This window comes from Ceratotherium simum, chromosome 2, assembly GCF_057802395.1.
Source record: "Ceratotherium simum simum isolate JZ-2026a chromosome 2, ASM5780239v1, whole genome shotgun sequence".
Lineage (NCBI taxonomy): Eukaryota > Metazoa > Chordata > Mammalia > Perissodactyla > Rhinocerotidae > Ceratotherium > Ceratotherium simum.
In genome coordinates, this window is record NC_141901.1 from 79526242 (window position 1) to 79544728 (window position 18487).

Consider the following 18487-nt stretch of genomic DNA (forward strand, 5'->3'; position numbering starts at 1 on the left):
CAAATATCTTGGATACCGTGCTATATTTAATGATTCAAAAATTGTGATAAAGTCTATTATAGATAGACTTTGCTATGGTCTTTTCACTCAGATTCTGCAAAAGAAAGTTATAAAGCCACTTTAAATCTGGTTAGGCCTAAGAGATGGAAGCAGGAGAAATATTGTATATCCCAATGCTCTTTTCCTCCAAATTTCCCTCTTTTGACATATGCAAGTGTTTCCATTGTTAGAATTATGTTCTGCGGCCCTTTTGTTTTTCTTGACCCTGACAGTGAGCGAGTGTCTTTCATTTTCTGTCACCTGTTCTGTAGAGTTATTTCTCTCTCCTGTGGATCCAGGATCTGTTCCATCTTCTCATTACTCTGCTCACCCACCCCCACTTTTTCTGCTAGAAAACCTAGGGATTTTGGAGCTGGATAGACCTAGATTCACATTCCAGCTCCCCCGCATGTTAATTTTGTAACCTTGGGCGAAAGTATTTGATCAATCGTTTCCTCATCACTAAAATAGTAGTATTAAAACTATGCTTGACAGGTTGCTTGTGAAAATAAAGTTGAGGTTAATTAAAATAGTCTATTTAAAGTAATTGGCACATAATAAATAGGCTTTAAATCTTATCTTCTTCCCTCTATTCTTCAAAATCTAGTTTAAATGTCATCTCTTCACTTGCTCTGTGAGCCTATTCTTATACAAATTTGTGCAAATTCTTCTATAAATTCTTATACAAATATCACACTATCTTCATTACTGTTGCTTTATAGGATTTAAGTGTTGAAGTCAGGTAGTGCAAGCCCTCCGATTTGTTCTTCTTTTTTCATAATCTTTTGGCTTTTCTCGATCCTTTTGCATTTCCATATAAATTTTAGAATCAAGTTAAGAATTAAAAAAGGCTGCTGGGATTTTAATTGGGACTGTGAGGAATCTATAAAACAATTTCTGGGGAATTAACAATACTGAGTCTTCGGATCTGTTAATATGGCAAATCTCCCCATCTACTTGAGTCTTTAATTACTTAGCTATGTTTGTAGTTTTTGGAGTATAGTTCTTGCACATATTTTATTAAATTTATTTTTAAGTATTTGATGTATGTACTACTATTGCATATAGGTAGTTTTTAAAATTTTTCATTTTTTTGGTTTCTTGCCAGGTTGTAAACATCTGATTATTCTTGTATATTACCCTTATATCTAGCAATTTTTATTAACTTCCATTTCAAATTATTTTCTGACTTTTATTTTGGTTATTTAGAAGTTAGTTGCTTAATTTCTATAATTTCTATACATTTAAAAATTTATAGTTTTATTTTTGTTAAGGAATTTTAGTTTACTTGATTGGTGGTAGGAAACATATTCTGATTTCAATCTTGTAAAATCAATTGAGACTTGCTTTATGTCTCAATATAGTACTTATTTTAGTGAATGTTCCAAGTCTACTTGAAAATAATGTGTATACTACAGGTATTGGTTATAGAGATTTGTACGTGTCATTTAAGTAAATTTGGCTATTTGTGTTGTTCAAATATTCTATATCCTTTCTGATTTTTTGGCGTAGTTGTTATAGCAATTCCTGAGAGAGATTTGTTAAAACTTCCAACTGTGATTGTGGATTTAGTTGTGTCAATTTTTGTTTTATATACTTTGCAGTTACAAAGATGTGTACCTGATGAACTCACCCTCTCTATTTTATCATTATGAAATGTTTATCTTTCTCTTGGGTAACACTCCTTGTCTTAGTTTACTTTGTGTGATTAGTATAGCCATGGTTACTGTTTGAATGACGTAGCTTTTCCATCCATTTATTTTCAGCTCATCTGTGTGCTTATATTTAAAATGTCTTTGGTAAATAGCATATGGTTGGTCATATTTGTTTTAAAATTCAGTCTGGGGTGCTGGCCCCGTGGTGTTAAGTTTGGCACACTCCGCTTCAGCGGCCTGGGTTCACGGATTCAGATCCCGGGCGTGGACCTACACCACTTGTCCACCATGCTGTAGTGGCAACCCACATACGAAATATAGGAAGATTGGCACAGATGTTAGCTCAGGGCTTATCTTCCTCAAGCGAAAAAAAGAGGAAGATTGGCAACAGATGTTAGCTCAGGGTGAGTCTTCCTCAGCAAAAAAAAAAAAAAAAAAAAAATCCAGTCTGGCACTAGCTGTCTTTTAATCATTTCATGCAATTACTGGTGCAGTTGGGTTTATGTCTTCCCTCTTGCTCTTTGTCCTGTATTTTTCCCATCTGCTCATTATTCCTTTAATCTTTTGGAAAAATCAATTATTTTTTATAGTATAAAATTATTTTTTAATATTTTATATATAATATTTAATATTTTAATAAATATTAATATTTAAAAATAAGTTATTTTTTATTATACTATTTTAATCTTCATTATTGGCTTTTAGTTATATTTGTAGCATATGATTTTTTTAAAGACATTACAGTATGCATCTTTAAATCATAATAGTCCACCTTGAATTAGTATTTTACCACTTCACAGACCACATACGAACCATAACAGTTTAGTTCCATTTAGTGCCTCTCTCCAGACTTTGTGCTATCATATATTTTACTTTTACATATGTTAAAAACCTCAAAAAATGTTGATATTGTTGTCTAAGCAGTCAGTGGTCTTCAATGGTTTTCTGAATAGCCTTTCATATTTGCCCACATATTTACCCTTTCTCGTGTTCTTCATTCCATCATGTGGATTCATGCTTCTGACAAGGGTTGTCTTCCTTCAGTTTGAAGAAATTTTCTTTAGTATTTCATATTCCTTGTAGCATGAGTGTGGTGGTGATGCGTTCTCTCAGTTTTTTTTTTTTTTTTTTGGTCTGAAATTGTCTTTTATTTTGCTTTCATTTTTAAATGGTAGTTTAACTGGATATAGAATTCTATTTTGGCAGGCTTTTTTTTGCTTTCAGCACTTTTAAAGATGCCATTTCTTTGTCTTCTTGTTTCCATTGTTTCTATTCTGAATTCAGTCATCATTGTTTTTGTGTTTCCTCTGAATGTAGTATATCTTTTTTCCTCATTGTTTTTGTGTTTCCTCTGAATGTAGTATATCTTTTTTCCTGGCTGCTGTTTTCTTTTCTTCTCAGCATTTTGACTTTGATGTGCCTATGCGTGGTTTTCTTTGTATTTACCCTGCTTGTGGTTTTCTCAACTTCTTGAAGCTGTGCATTAATGTCTTGAGCTTGTTTTGGAATATTCTTCTTCATTATTTCTTCAGCTATTTCTGCTGCATTATTTTATATATTGTCTCCTTATGGGCCTCTAATTACACATATATTGGATGATTGGACAGCATCCCATATATCTTTGATGCTCTTTTCTGGTTTACCTTTCTTTCTCTTTTTCTCTGTGCTTCAGTTTGGATAATTTCCATTTACATATCTTTACTGTGTGCAGTTTGCCATTAAGCCTATCCAGTCACTTCTTAACTTTAGATTATAGTTTTAAACTCAAGCATGTCCATTTGATTTTTTAAAATTCTGTTTCTCTGTTGCAATTCTGCATCTTTCATTGATTTTGTTCATTTTTTCATCAATTTTCTTTAACATGTATATAATACAGTCATGCACCACATAATGACATTTCAGTCAATGATGGACCACATATACGATGGTGGCCCATAAGTACTGTATAGCCTAGATGTGTAGTAGGCTATACCATCTAGGTTTGTGTAAGGAGATTCTATGATGTTTGTGCAATAAAAATTGCCTAACGATGTGTTTCTCAGAACGTATCCCCATCGTTAAGTGACTCACTACTGTAGTTATTTTAAAATGCTGGTCTGTTAATTTTAACATCTGGATCATTTATGGACCTGCTTTTATTGATGTTTTTTCCTTGTGATTATGGGTCACATTTTTTTGTTATTTTGAATGTCCTATAATTTTTATTTGTTTGACAGATATTGTTTCTAAAAGAATCATAAAGATTGAACTGATAGTATTTTCTCCAGAAGAAGGCATGTCTTCTTTCAGAGTGCTAGGGTGAGGGACTAATCACTTTGAGCCAAAGAAAAGTTAAACAAAAGCAAAAATCAACAAGTGGGACTACATCAAACTTAAAAGCTTCTGCACAGCAAAAGAAACTATCAACAAAATGAAGAGGCAACCTACAGAATGGAGGAATGTTTTTGCAAACCATATATAAGATAAGGGATTAATATCCAAAATATATAAAGAATTCATTCAACTCAATAACAAAAAAACAAACAATCTTATTTAAAAACAGACAGAGGAACTAAATAGACATTTTTCCAAAGAAGACATCCAAATGGCCAACAGGTACATGAAAAGATGCTCAACATCACTAATCAACAGGGAAAGCAAATCAAAACCACAATGAGATATCAATTCACACCTGTTAGAATGACTGTCATCAAGAAGACAAGAGATAACAAGTATCAGCAAGGATATGGAGAAAAGGGAACTCTTGTACACTCATGGTGGGAATATAAATTGGTTCAGCCACTGTGAAAAACACTATGGAGGTTCTTGAAAAAATTAAAAATAGATCTACCATATGATCCAGCAATTCCTCTTCTGGGTATAGACCCAAAAGAAATGAAAACAGAATATCAAAAGAGTTAAATGCACTCTGATGTTTATTGCAGCATTATTCATAATAGCCAAGATATGGAAACAATCTAAGTGCCTGTGAGTGGATGAATGAATAAAGATGATGTGGTATATCTATACAATGGAATATGATACAGCCATGAGAAGGAAGGAAATCCTGCCATTTGAGCAACATGGATGGACTTTGAGGACATTATGCTAAGTGAGATAAGTCAGACAGAGAAAGACAAATACTGTATGATCTCACTTTTGTGTGGAATCTAAAAAAGCCAAACTCAAAAACAGAGTAAAATGGTGGTTACCAGGGGTTGGGGGGGATTAAGAGAGATGTTTAAGGGTACAAACTTGCAACTAGTAGTAAATAAGTCCTAGAGATCTAATTCAGAGTATAGTGAATATAGACAACAATATTGTATTATATTCTTCAGACTTGCTAAGAGACTAGATCTTAATTATTCCAACCACACGAAAAAATAATAATTATGAGATGTGATAGAGGAGCTAACTATATGTAAATTTATCAAATCAACATGTTGTATACCTTAAATTTACACAATGTTATATGTCAAATATATTTCAATTAAAAAATAAAGGGAAGAAAAGTTGAACTGGGTCCAGCCTGGGTTGTAGTAGTTTTAGTTTACTTCTGGAATCAAATCCCTTTGAGAGTACAATCTATTCAGTTTTTATTACCGGCCTCTTTCTCTATTGGTATCTAACAACTATAAGACTACAGAGAAGTATTTCTGGCTTTCCATCCTCGCCTCCATCCTCCTACACCACTACATACTCACTAAAATTGCTGTTGGAGAGACCCAACAGGTAAAGAGAACCAGATCTGTGGGGCTCCTCTAGATTTCACACTAGCCCACATGACCATTGAAAACTCCATTGGATTCTCTGTCCCAGCAGAATCTCTCTGCCTATTACAGACCTGATCTCTGCCAATCTGTGTTCAGACTTGACAAATGGCCCTAAAGTAGAAAGTGGCTACTCATCTCTGCTCACCTAGGAGGAACTTTTCCCTCTCTGATATTTAGTTCCTTTACACTACTTTTTATCCACAGCTTTCTAATGTCTTAAAAAATATGATTGTTTAGTTTACCTGTTTTTTTCTAGTAGTTATGATGAAAGTATAGTCTATTATGACCTTCTTTCTTCTAAACAGAACTCCTTGAGTTTCTTTTTAATTATCTTGTGCTGCTATCCTTGGAATTCATTGTAGGATTATTATTTAATCAAAACTTTATAACAAGAGTCTTTTGGTGTGTTAATAGCTGAACTTTCTTAGAATGGGGTGAAGAGTAACTTATTTTACAAATTCCCATTGCACAGTGAGATTTCTAGTTTCTTCAAAAACTTTTTTTAAGACATTGAAATATAAATTGTAAGTATATAAATAAAGATGTGATATTTTATAAGTTGGATAAATAACTCAATGAAGTGTTGATTATACTTCTTTCAGTCTAGCTATTTTACTCCTATTGCTCTGGTTTGTTCAGCATCCACTTGGGGGTGATGTTTTTATAACTTTTTCCTTTGACTTCAAAATGACTAGAAAAGCATAAGAGAAGGTATTAAGCCTATAGAATGAAAACCTTTCATAAAGTTTTAAAGATACTCTTGTGCAATAGTTAAAATTTTGAAAGAGCTTCACTAGATTGTGCCCATTGACCAAATACTAACATCAGATTGTTTCTAAATGAAACTATTAGGCCAATCATCAGTTTTCTGTCTTAAGTTGTAATATTGCTTTGCACTGATTAGTATAGAAATGATTGATGAAATTGTGGTCTGGAAAATTAGAGTGACTTTTAGAAATTTTAAAATGTCTAATAGGCTAATTTATTGAATTATTGTACTCTAAGATTTTAATAGTGTACTAGAACATAAGGATACATTTGTTTATGATTCATACATAATAGATTTCAGCTATATATTGTTTATATTGTCAGATTTTAGTAAAAGTTTTCTTTAAGAGAGTTTGCCATGAAATAAATGAATTTATTTCTAATTCGATCTGAGCAATCTTCATTAAATAGTTTGAGGAATCCTCATTGTACACTATTTTATGAAAATTAATGAACTCAGAAAAATTCTAGAGTCCATTAGTGATCACAGTTTTAACTCAATATTTTTTTAAGGAGGAAGATATTTTGGATCTTCTGGAGCAATGTGAAATTGATGATGAAAAGCTGATGGGCAAAATTGCCAGGCCTCGAGGACCCAAGGTGCAGTACCTCTACCTTCCTTAGTATCAGAGTTGTTTGCACAACTACTAAGTACAGTTGAGTTGTTTTTCCCTTTATGTTTCTCGCTAGAAGAATGACTGATGCCACTTTCAAGAAACTGAATGGATTGTGTGTCCAGTGCAGATAGAGTTGGGAAGACGGTGTTATCTTATACTCAGTTCTGTTTTGTTTTGTTAGTTTCCCTCATTATTTTGATTCTTTCTCTAATGCTGGTGAAAGCCCTGTGAGTCAGGGCCAAGAGGGACCCAGAACTAGTACCCTTATTCTGTACGCAGTACAGGCATACCTCAGAGCTATCGCATATTCAGTTCCAGACACTGCAGTAAAGCAAATATCACAATAAAGTGAGCCACACAAATTTTTTGGTTTCCCAGTGCATATAAAAGTTGTGTTTACACTACACTGTAATCTATTAAGTGTGAAATAGCATTATGTCTAAAAAAATGTGCATACCTTAATTGAAAAAGTTCTTTGTTGCTAGAAAATGCTAACCATCATCTGAGCCTTCAGCAAGTCATAATCTTTTTACTGGTGGAGGGTCTTTTTAAAAATGCATTATCTGTGAAAAGCAATAAAGCAAAGTGCAATAAAATGAGGTATGCCTGCATTAAGTTTTCTTCATATCTCTAGATATATAATTATCAGAGACATGAGTAGCGTTACAGATAAGGCAAATCATGACTCTAAAGATCCTGACGGGGAGCCCCATCTTTTGCTGACCCAGCAACACTGACATAGTGTTAGTTAAAATAGGTAGAGTTTCTAGGAATAAGTAGAAAGCTGTCATGCTGGCAAAAATGGGCAGGTGTTTGCTTAACCTTCATCTGCTCTGTGGTGATGACATCCGTATGTTCTTTTGTAATGTGTCCAAGTCCTTGCCATAGAGTGGAAAAGAGCTGAATTTGTGAAATCTTGGAAACTTTTTTCATTCTGCATTTTTTACTTTACATTTCAGCAATACTAAGCCGTCTCTGTGTCCTTACACATATCATGCTCTGTTGTGCTTTCATGCTTTTTCTATGTCTCTGGAATGCTTGTCTATTTTTAAAAAATCATTCATTCATTTCTTGATTAGAGACCCCCTCCTAATCCAGCTGAACCATTGCTGCCTTTGTGAAATCTTCCCTCCCTCCCCAGATAGACTTAGGTCTTCCTTCCTCTCCTTCTCCTGCTGTGCCGCAAATGACACTTCTATAGAGCAGTTGTGACAAATAATTGCTTGCGTGTTTGCCTTCGTATGAGCTTGTAAGTTCCTTGGGGGTCGCAAGTATATTTTCATCTTTACATCTCTAGCACCTAGCACAGCGTCTGGTGCTTAGTAGGTTCTCCAAACACATTAGTTAAATTTGTTGAATGTGTCCACAAGGACCTCATTGTCTAGTGGAAGAGCCAAGAGGTGAACTAAAAACCAGAGTATATTGTGGCAAGTACAGTAATAAAGGGAGTGGAAAGTGCTACAGCAGCTTGGAGAAGAGAGAGACTGGTAGACTGTGGATGGCTTCATAAAGGAAGTGCTATTTGCATTGAGTCTTGGCAAATGAATGTTGCTCTAAACATTTAAGAGGAATGGAAGGACAGTTAGGATAGTGGGAACATTAAAGGCAAAGACATGGCGGTGTGACACTGCATAGGGTGTTGGAGAAACAACGAAGAATTTGGTATGACTCAAGTGGATGATTCTCAGAGAGTAAAATGGTACAAAAGGAACCTGGTGAAAGGTACATAGTATCTGGTGGAGACCAGAGACCTTGGATGTCAGGCACTATTCCTCTGAATTATGTGCTCTATATTGAAGAATTGTGGAAGATGTCATTGATAATTCCTTTGGGACAAATATATTTTAGGTATCTATAGAAGTGAATACCTTCATGAGTCATTGCTTCACTTTGGAAAACATTGGGAAGTTTCCAAGATTTATATATTAATTATTGCAATTCAGCAAACCAGACTCGAGACAACCTGGGGGCACAATATTCATGGCAGAATGGCAAATGCAAAGGCCCTGAGACAGCCTTCTACTGTCTTGTATTTTCCTTTGCCTCATCAAATAAAGTTTATCATCCAAATAAAAATATAACCTCCTGGAGGGCAGAATTCATATTGTGTGTTTTTTCAACCCCTCTTATTCCAGGCAAGTAGGAGGAACTAATAGTGTATTTGTTGAAATGAAATGAATCGGTTAGTTCCTGTAGTTATTAATGCAAGCAATACTTCAAAGTGGATGAAAGCTGCATAATCAGTCGGAAGTAAAAGGATTTGTGTAACTTTTAGCCTTGCCTTTCCTTGTAACTTAAGGCTTAAGTTCCTTGTAACTTAAGCCTTTCCTTTTTAGAGGGACATTATCACATGCCAAACATTAATTTCCAGTGTGTTTGCTGGTGGAAGAATAACTGAAGATAATCAAGGTTAAATGAAGCCTGTACTAGGAGAAATAATAACTTCTCACTTATTTGAGAATATAAAGGTGCATAAATAATAAACACCACGTAAAGTATTAGCATTGTTCTTTTTCTTCAGCTTAGATACATGGGCATTTGTTTTATTATTCTTTAGACCATTTATATATTTTTTTATATATGACCCAGTTTATAGTAAGATTGGACATAAAAATAAGTAGCATGGTTGGTGTCAAAACTCAATGCTGGTTTACAGATTCCATTTTGTAGTTAAGGCACTCTTGAGAGTTTATGCTGCTGTGACTTATTATTAATTATTGCTTGAACAGTGTATTGGTCAAAAAGTCCCAAATGCGTATATGACATGAAGGTTCAGCTCTCCGTTTCCCCTTTTGATTCTTTATAGGATCGAATAACTCATTATGTAGTCAAGCTCCTTAAGAAACCTTAAAGCTGTTTGCCTACATGAAGGAAGGCACTCCTAGCAAGCCTGAATGTGCCACTGTTTCTTCTGGGTATGCTAGACTTCTGAAGAAACATCCTTCCTCTAGAATTCATATTCCCCAAGACTGTCAAAATGTTTGATGATTGTGTTCCTGGTAAATGTTTTTATGCATATCTCTTTGAACGTTGTTAGTGCTCAGTAAATATTAGACGATCAAAAGGAGAACATACTTTTAAACACAAGCTGTTCCTTAGTGTATTAAACTACTTTCCTGCTTTGGTTATTTTTCATCTTTTGCAAAGGCGGTAACTTTAAGACGATCATGCTTTGGCTTACTGTGTATTCCAGGCACTTCATGAAATGCTATTTCTCTCTTTATCTTTCATCCTACACTGGTACTCAAGAGGATATACCTTATTGCAGTGAAATCCCATGGTAACCAAGGATTTCATTATGGTGTATGCTAACATCAAAACATTTTTGTTTGATTTAACAGAGAACAAGAAACTAGTATACAACTGCGGGAGCCTTTCCCAGCAGGAATAAGAGGCATATGGTGTGTGTAACAAATAGTTTCTTAAAATTATTAATTTCCAAACTGTCTTGTTCTTGGATGTGCACATTCTTCTGAAGTGAAGCTGTCGTACTTCCTGTGTCTCTTATTCCTTCAGCTGGCATCATTGGAAACACATTGATTGGGAGGCTTGGAGACAAGTGATTCTAATGGAGCTATTAGAACATAATAGCATGGCATTTTGAGTCTTTACAGATTTATCCTTCCACGTGGTGCCTATCCTCTAAAAAATTCATGCCATACTGATTTTTATATTATATCAGTTTTTTTTATTGTAGCATGGGCAGTGAAAAGCAGTGTTGCTCTATTATGACCAGACCCTATGTGTCAGAGTTAGGAATCCTCCGAGAAAAGACATAACTTGTTCATAACCAATTGGAAAGAGAATAATTAACTAAAAATTTTTATTTGTAAAAATGTCCACAGCGAATTAGACATGTAAGGAATATCCTTGCTTCTTGTTGCACACTGTTTGAGTGGATAGGCTCTTAGGCTCTGTTTTCAGATGTGGACTTACTTTACCTATAGTTTATCTGGCTGCCACTTTCTTATTCTCTCTGCCCCTCCTTCCCGTCCTCCGCTCTTCTTCTCCTCTTCTCTCTGTTACAAGCACACACACACAAACACACACACATTTATTGAGTGACTCTCAACATTAATGATACAGCAAAGGTACATCTCTGAGTCTTGAGTAATGAATGATATCTCTGCATGGAATGAAGGAAAACTGATTATGTTTCTGATTTTTATATTTTTATCTCAAATACTTCCCCTGTATTTTGTTATTCTTTGTTTGTGGATACTCTGGTCCTTTATTCCAATGATGTAGAAACAACGTTTTCCTTATCATGACTGAAGTATATCACTGAAGAAAGAATATTTTACGGAAACAGAATGATTAGTGAATAGCGTGTAGGCCAATGGCAGCACTGTAGCAATAGTACTTTGGGGGATTTTCAGACTTCAGTAAAAAGCAGAAAGCATAAGTGGGAAATAAAAAATAGTAACTAGTCATGTTAATAAGCTTTTTTTTTTGAATTCTAACAAAATAACGCATTTCCCTCTGTTTTAGCCTCTGTCTTCCATGCCCGAGAGTACTGAGATAATGAAACGACAGAAGTACTGCAGCAGCGACAGCAGCTATGACAGTAGCAGCAGCTCTTCAGAATCAGATGGAAATGAGAAGGAAGAATACCAAACTAAGAGAGGAGAAAAGCAAGTTACATATAATCTTAAACAGTCCAGCCACTACAAATTAATTCAACAATCCAGTAAGTTAATTTCTTCTAATGTAGTTGTTAATGGAAGAATTATGAAACTGAAATTACTGAACTCAATAAAAGGACCTCGGGCCAAATGAATCCTCGTTGTGTGTGAGGAGACCTGGATGCTCTCCTGCTTCCTTCCCTAACCAGACTGGGCACATCCCGCAATCCCTTCCGGGGCCTGCAAATAGAAAACAAAAGGATCTCTATAAGCCATCCTTTATACTTCATGATACTTGTTAAGTCCTAGGTGTTTGCCTGGATTTTATAAAATGCGACCCATGGCTGATCGCTGATTGCATTCTCTTTTAAGCCAATATGTATTCTCTTTCCACTCTCCGCTTTTCCTACCTCTGTCACCCATTTTGCTTTATAGTCTCGCCTATTTTTAAAAATCTGTGTATCTCTCTAGGCATTTGACTTGCGTGTGTTTGTGAGCCACGCAGTTGTGAAAGAGTCAGAGTTTTGTTCCCTCGCCTTTTCTTCCTGGGGAAGAACTTAAGTCAGTGCTTTTGGTGTACAGGAAGTATTTGGCTTCTCTGTCTGCTTCCTTTCCTGCTTCCCCTCTTCTCTTTCTTCCTTTATTTCTTTTCACATTTTCTCTCTCTCCCATTCTCCTGTCTTTCATTCCTTCTTGGATTCCAATGTTCCCTATGGTGTCCACGATTCTCCTTTCATCCCCCAGCGTCCAGTGCGGTATTGCTGTTTCCCTGGGCTCCGTTTGGTACCCCTTCCTGATGCTGCCTCCAATGCAGGACTTGATTACCTTCTGTCTCTTGTGTCTCTGCCTTGTCCTGCATTGTCCTCGGGCTCCACTAAAGGGACCAGTTCGGTCGTGTAACACACACAATCGTGAGCCTTTGTTGATCTCCAGCAATGGTGTAAATATTAGCTTCCCTGATAATGTGTATATTTTAAACCCGGCCTTCAAGACTATGGCAAAATGCTTGGAGAATGCAGAACTAATAGATGAAAATTTTAATGGTATTTCTTTTACTTCCAAATTATTCCATCAAGATACATGTTAATGTTCCTGTCTTTGAGAGTTTATATGTTTGGAGGGGAGGTAATGTATTTTGTGCCATTTCATTTATTTATTTACTTATTTAAGATATGTTTATTGAGCACCTGTTCTAGAGTTTGTAAGCTATTTTATCGACTGCTTCCTTTTTTCTTAAAGATGCCTTATGTACTTTCAGTGTGTCTCTGTGTAAGTATGGCTCTGTTTCTCTTTTGGAAGCTGACATTGTCCTGCCCAGATTTCACAGTTTTTAAGCTCCTCGCTTATTGGTTAATGTGTGCCTCTGTAACAGCCTGAACTGACAGAGGATAAAGGCAGGGTTGAGAAAAAATTACTAGGGTTCCTATAGCTCTGAGATAGTTCTTTGTTCTCAAACCAATAGGTTAATCAACTGAGATCAGACAAATAGAGTACTAAAAGTGTTTTTAAGTGTGAATTCTCATTTTAAAGCTAGTCTAATTCAATTACATATCTTTTTCCTTGTTAGTTATATTTTATTTTTATAGTCATTAGAAACTGCAAGAAGGGTTTCACTTTGTTTTATATTCTCTCTTTAATTTATACTAAAGAATATCATAGCCACAGACCCTCTTTGAGTTTCTCTCCAAAGTAATGCTGAAGACCAAGGGCAAAATCCAGATTATATGTGACACTTTCTATTGTAGATAGTTAACTTAGGAAGTTCAAACTTATTATACTTTCAAAGGATGTATTTTGGTTTGCTATAAGTTAGTCTTGTATAAAACTATATGAGGGGCCAGCCCAGTGGCATAGTGGTTAAGTTTGCCCACTCTGCTTTGGCACCCCGGGGTTCGTGGGTTCAGATCCTGGGCACAGACCTATGCACTGCTCAACAAGCCACGCTGTGGTGGCATCCTACATACAAAAAAAAAAAAAAAAAAAAAAATAGAGGAATATGGGCACAGATATTAGCTCAAGGCTAATCTTCCTCAGCAAAAAAAGAGGAAGATTGGCAATGGATGTTAGCTCAGGGCCAATCTTCCTCACCAAAAAAAAAAAAAACCACAAAAAAACTATATGAAATATTTTTCTCACATAATTTGTGTATACAAGTTACAACCATTTGATGTTAATCTACTTAAATATCATTGGCATATCTAGCTATATAGTTATTCTGTCTGAATTTCCAGTGTATGCAGGGGAAAAATGGGAATCTGTGATGATTCAAGAGAGAGGATATTTTCCTTCTGTATCCATTATCAGGTTATATATGTCCAAACCATCACCTTAAGCCCTCAAAGAAATCATGACCAAGATGTAGGTAGTAGCACATGCCTTTAGGTGTTTTCTTGGTAGAAGATTGACCAGTGGTATGTTCCCCACACAGCCTTTCTTTAGAAGCACTGTCTTTTCAAAAAATGGTCAGACTTTCAGGTTGACAAGGAAGTTAATATTTGGAACAAATGGAAGCTTTTTTTTTAACATCTTTTATAGAATGAATATACTTTTTTGTACTCTCCAGAACCAAATGAGGAGTATTAGGCTTGTCATCTATCCAAAATATCCTTTAGAAATACATCCCTAAATATAAGATTTATGTCTGTTGCCTTTATAAAGGTTTAAACTTTTTTCAACAGCTAATGAAGAGAAATATTTGAGTATTCAACTTGCCTTCATTTGAGTTTTATTAAATTATTTAATTAATGAAGATTGATATATTCCCCAAGCAGAGAGAGAATATAGAACAGAGGGTATATAGAATGTATATGAGCTAAAAAAGGATGTAAATGTTGATAATATTGAGTGATATTCTATTTCCTTGGTTGGTTGGTTCTCTTTTTAAAATGTTCTCAATAGGCAATGGGGAAGATATTCTGTGGTTTTCCCTATTGTTTGTTCTGATAACAACTCTTTAGATCCAGGCATTTTGCCTTCACTTAAATCTTTTACTATGGAAATTTAAATCTAGGTTTTTTTGTTATTCTTCTCTCTTGTGAATAAGTAGACTATCTGTCTAGTACTACTCTTATTATATATTTAAACTTATAAAATAATTTAAACTTATAAAATAATAAAACTTTAAATAATTATATATTTAAACTTGATTAGGATAATCTTTATGTTTTTCTTCTGTTTTATTATTATTATTTTTTCTCATAGGCTCTAAATTCTGTAACTTATCCATCTATCCTGGACATTCTGTAGCCTCCTTTCCATCCCTCCCTATAATTCTCACTGTAAATCTTCTCGTTCTAACCTATACACAGATTCTGATAAATGACCACTCTAATCCAAGGATAGTGGATGGCATCATGGCATTATGGGAAGAGGGAGGACACTGGTATTGGATAGGTCAGCATTTAAACCAGAGCTTAGCAACTTTCTTGTCATATGACCTTGAGAAAGTTCTTTCTCTGAGCCTCCAGGTGATGGAGATTCTTACTTCAAATGGTTTCTGGGAGAATTAAGATAAAAGTGCAACACTTAGCACGATGCCTGGCTAAGAAGAAGGTGCTTCATAAATGTTAGTTTTCCTTTCTTCTGGTTCTTTTATGTCATGTTTCAAGAATAGAACATTAAAGTACTGTTTAAGTATTATTCTCATTCTAGCCATTCGTCATACATGACAGGGGTTCTGCACCAAGTTCACTGTTTAAATTGGAGAATTAACTCCCAACTCATCTTCTCATGATGATGCCTATGCTTTGACATTTATTGCCTCCCTGCTACCACGTGGTCTAATCGTTGGTTTATATAGACCTAATACAGTGAGAAACTTCTGCTAGTTCTGCTGGTTATACTCTCCTTCTTCTCACCACTGATAGGCTCCATCAGGCGTTCAGTCAGTTGCCCTCGGTCCATCTCTTCTCAATCACCGTCCAGTGTGGACAACCGCCCCTTCTCTGCTCAACAACTGATAGCATCCCGGCCAATGTCAGGGTCTCGGTCACACTCTTTAAACCGTGCTTCCTCCTACATGAGGCATCTGCCTCACAGTAATGATGACAGCTCCACTGACTCTCAGATGGTAAGTCGTCTGTTTTGCTCCTTCGAGATTACAGGAAGCACTTACTCAGGATTTAGGTGGCAAAGGGATCAGCTGGGAGGAGCACAGATTGAACCTCAGATCCTTTCTATAATTCAACTCATGGTTTCCTGGAATTTGGATTTTTCATCTATCTTAGCCTATGACTTAGTATGGGCTCTTAAATTCAGACTTCACTGTATCACAGAACTCAGGGATCGACACTGAGAATAGCATTTTATTTTCCATTTGCTGATTGAGTAGATAATTTTGCTGGAAAATCATCTGAGTAAATATATGATTTTGCATTGTATTGTGCAGTATATCTGTAAATTTGGGGAAATTTGTTGTATGGAAAATTTTTCTTAATGGGACTATTGATTAATAGGTTAAAAAAATAAACCATTGATAAATTGTCCTTAGAGCCCTGAAGTACAATATTGTTTATAATGTTTTCTGTATATTAAATTAACATATAGTATTCCCTTCTTAGCATGAATCCCAGAGATTCACTATTGAGGAAGTCAGTGAGTTTATTTTGTAATCAGGCTTACTTATAGATGCTCAGATAGATAGCTCCAAGTACCTTTACATAGATGGGAGATTTATTTAATTTGTTTATTTAATGTGGATATTTCCAAAGGGAAGAGTCTAGAAAATATAAGTGAATGAGTTTCGCTTGGTAACAATGAATGATTTTTTTTTTTTTTTTCTGATCAAGAATCGCCTAAGGTATATGTAGCAAATGAAACTGACCAGGAAGTCTTTTTAAAACACTCATTATTTTTATTTTAGTATTTTGAGCTAAATAAAATACAACTATGTGAAAGTGTGAAAGATACTCTTGGGAGATCATATACATTTAATCCTAAGAATAAATGTAAAAAAATCATTTTCTTCCTTTTTCATTGTTATTTTTTTCAATTAAAAGTGCATCATTTTTACCTAGGAATATCTTTCAGATTATAGTGGCACAATGAAATAAGACCCCCTCCAAATATCTGTATTCTTTCAAATTTAAGAGTGAGTCTTTGCGGCAACTGAGAACAAAAGAACAAGAAGACGATCTAACAAGTCAGACCTTGTTTGTTCTCAAGGACATGAAGATCCGGTTTCCAGGAAAATCAGATGCAGAATCCCTGCTTCTGATAGAAGATGTGAGTATTTGATGTATATAAAATTCCAAGGAGCTCATACTTTTTTATTCTTCTTCTTAAAATATTGATGGCATTATTTTTTCCTGATGGCATTATTCTCAATGACATAGTAAACTTAATTGATGTTCTTTTCAACCTCCACAAGCTTTAAAATATACAGAGGTTATTTTAATTATTATGATTCATGAGCAGTGAGATCACATTTATAATCAGCGACGCAAAAGATCTTTTAGTGTATAGTCCTATTTTAATGATACAACTGCTTCATCAAGTGAGAATAATTAATGTTAAATAATTATTGTTCTTAACGATTAAAGAAATATCAAGTTAAGCCTGCTTCCATAAAGATTTAGAAAGATCTAATATGGAATGAGATATAATGAGAAAACTGGGGCCTTGGGCATAAATGTCAAGAATATTTGAATGTGACACCTTGTATGGTTTTGGTCAAATTTTGAAATGGCTTATGTTGTGTGTATTTTTCTTATTACACACATATTTGCACCACCCAGTGGAATGTTCTGTAATGGCCAGGAGTCCTAAAATTCACATGAAAGTCAATGACTTACTCCTAATTTAGAAAGAAGGTCCAAGTTATTCAAATATTTTTTGGCGAAAGAGCATTTCTTCATTCAAAGTTCTATTTCTTCATTCAAACATCCTTTTCAAATTGTCATTTCTAGATAATTCGTCAGTAATAGAATGTTGTTTTCTGGTTTCCCTTTATTTTTTTTCCAGAGGAGAAGGCACCATCTGGTGGCCAGTTGTGGGATAAAAACCATAGCCAAACGCTTGGCTTTTTTCACTTTTTAGCATTACTTTAGATCTGTCTAAAGCAACTGTCTAGAAACAAAGAACAAACAAATAATAGTAAAAAAAGACTTTCTTATTTTAAAAAATCAATACCGGCAATTTCTATTTTGTAATCATGACATAGCTATAACCAAAACCCCCAAATATTATGCAGTCTATTGTTATATATTTTTTAAAAAATGAAAAGGGTATCTTGTTTGCGAATGAGCAGCTGTTTTTTATGATAAGAGAAAAAGAAGAAAGATGAGCCTTAGTTGTAAAGTATTGTGATAGATGTGTTTTTATTTATAGATGTTATCTTATTCATTCAAGTCCTTTTCTAAGTAAAACCAATGTCTTTGTACCAGACATTTTACTTATATTTTTAAAAGATATTAGTTATCTACCACCTTTATGAATCAGGTAGAAGAAAAATGGGACAATCAGAGAGTAGAAATAATATTTGTGGCTAATGTGATTGTTCTGTAAAGAACATAGTTAGGCTTATATAGTTAATAAAGTATAATTAATAATTCTATAAGACGTTAGATTGTTTGCTATATGTTCATTATATGCAGCAAATATTTTAATGCTTGCTACAGCATATATTACTGGAATATATATTCAGAAATTTTGTAGATTTGCACAAAGAAAACAAAACATAGGTTATCTTCTAATGTATTATTCAGTAATCTGTTATTATGGGTGATGTGGTAAATACAGCTCTTGGAAGTAAAGTGGGAAATCTATATGTTTTGGGCTTCTTCCCAAACCTTATGTGCCTGAAGACTTTTGGCTTTCATTCATTAGAGATTGTGTGCGTTTTACAACAAGATGAGACATCTTTGGAGTCAGATGGCTTCTTTACCTTATGTTAGAAATCTTTGCACGTCTTTTTATGAAAGTAGACATTATTTATTGCAAGTAATATTATAGTGCCTTCATTTGACAAATTAATTAATAAAATTGGTTTCAACACATTTATTTACTTTTTGTTACTTTTAAGGAAAATTCTA

At 34.6% G+C, this 18487-nt stretch overlaps 1 protein-coding gene across 6 annotated transcripts in view; it reads left to right on the forward strand.

The window, feature by feature from the left end:
- Positions 1 to 18487, forward strand: part of TTLL7 (tubulin tyrosine ligase like 7) — a 136853-nt gene that overhangs the window by 81962 nt on the left and 36404 nt on the right. For 5 of the 6 annotated variants that reach the window (XM_087448397.1, XM_087448390.1, XM_087448407.1 and 2 more), the window contains 4 exons: positions 6728 to 6814; positions 11323 to 11521; positions 15323 to 15525; positions 16545 to 16679. In XM_087448397.1, coding sequence (XP_087304523.1) covers positions 6728 to 6814; positions 11323 to 11521; positions 15323 to 15525; positions 16545 to 16679 — 624 coding nt within the window. The remainder of the gene's footprint in view (positions 1 to 6727; positions 6815 to 11322; positions 11522 to 15322; positions 15526 to 16544; positions 16680 to 18487) is intronic. The other variant, XM_087448412.1, reaches the window with a different exon arrangement.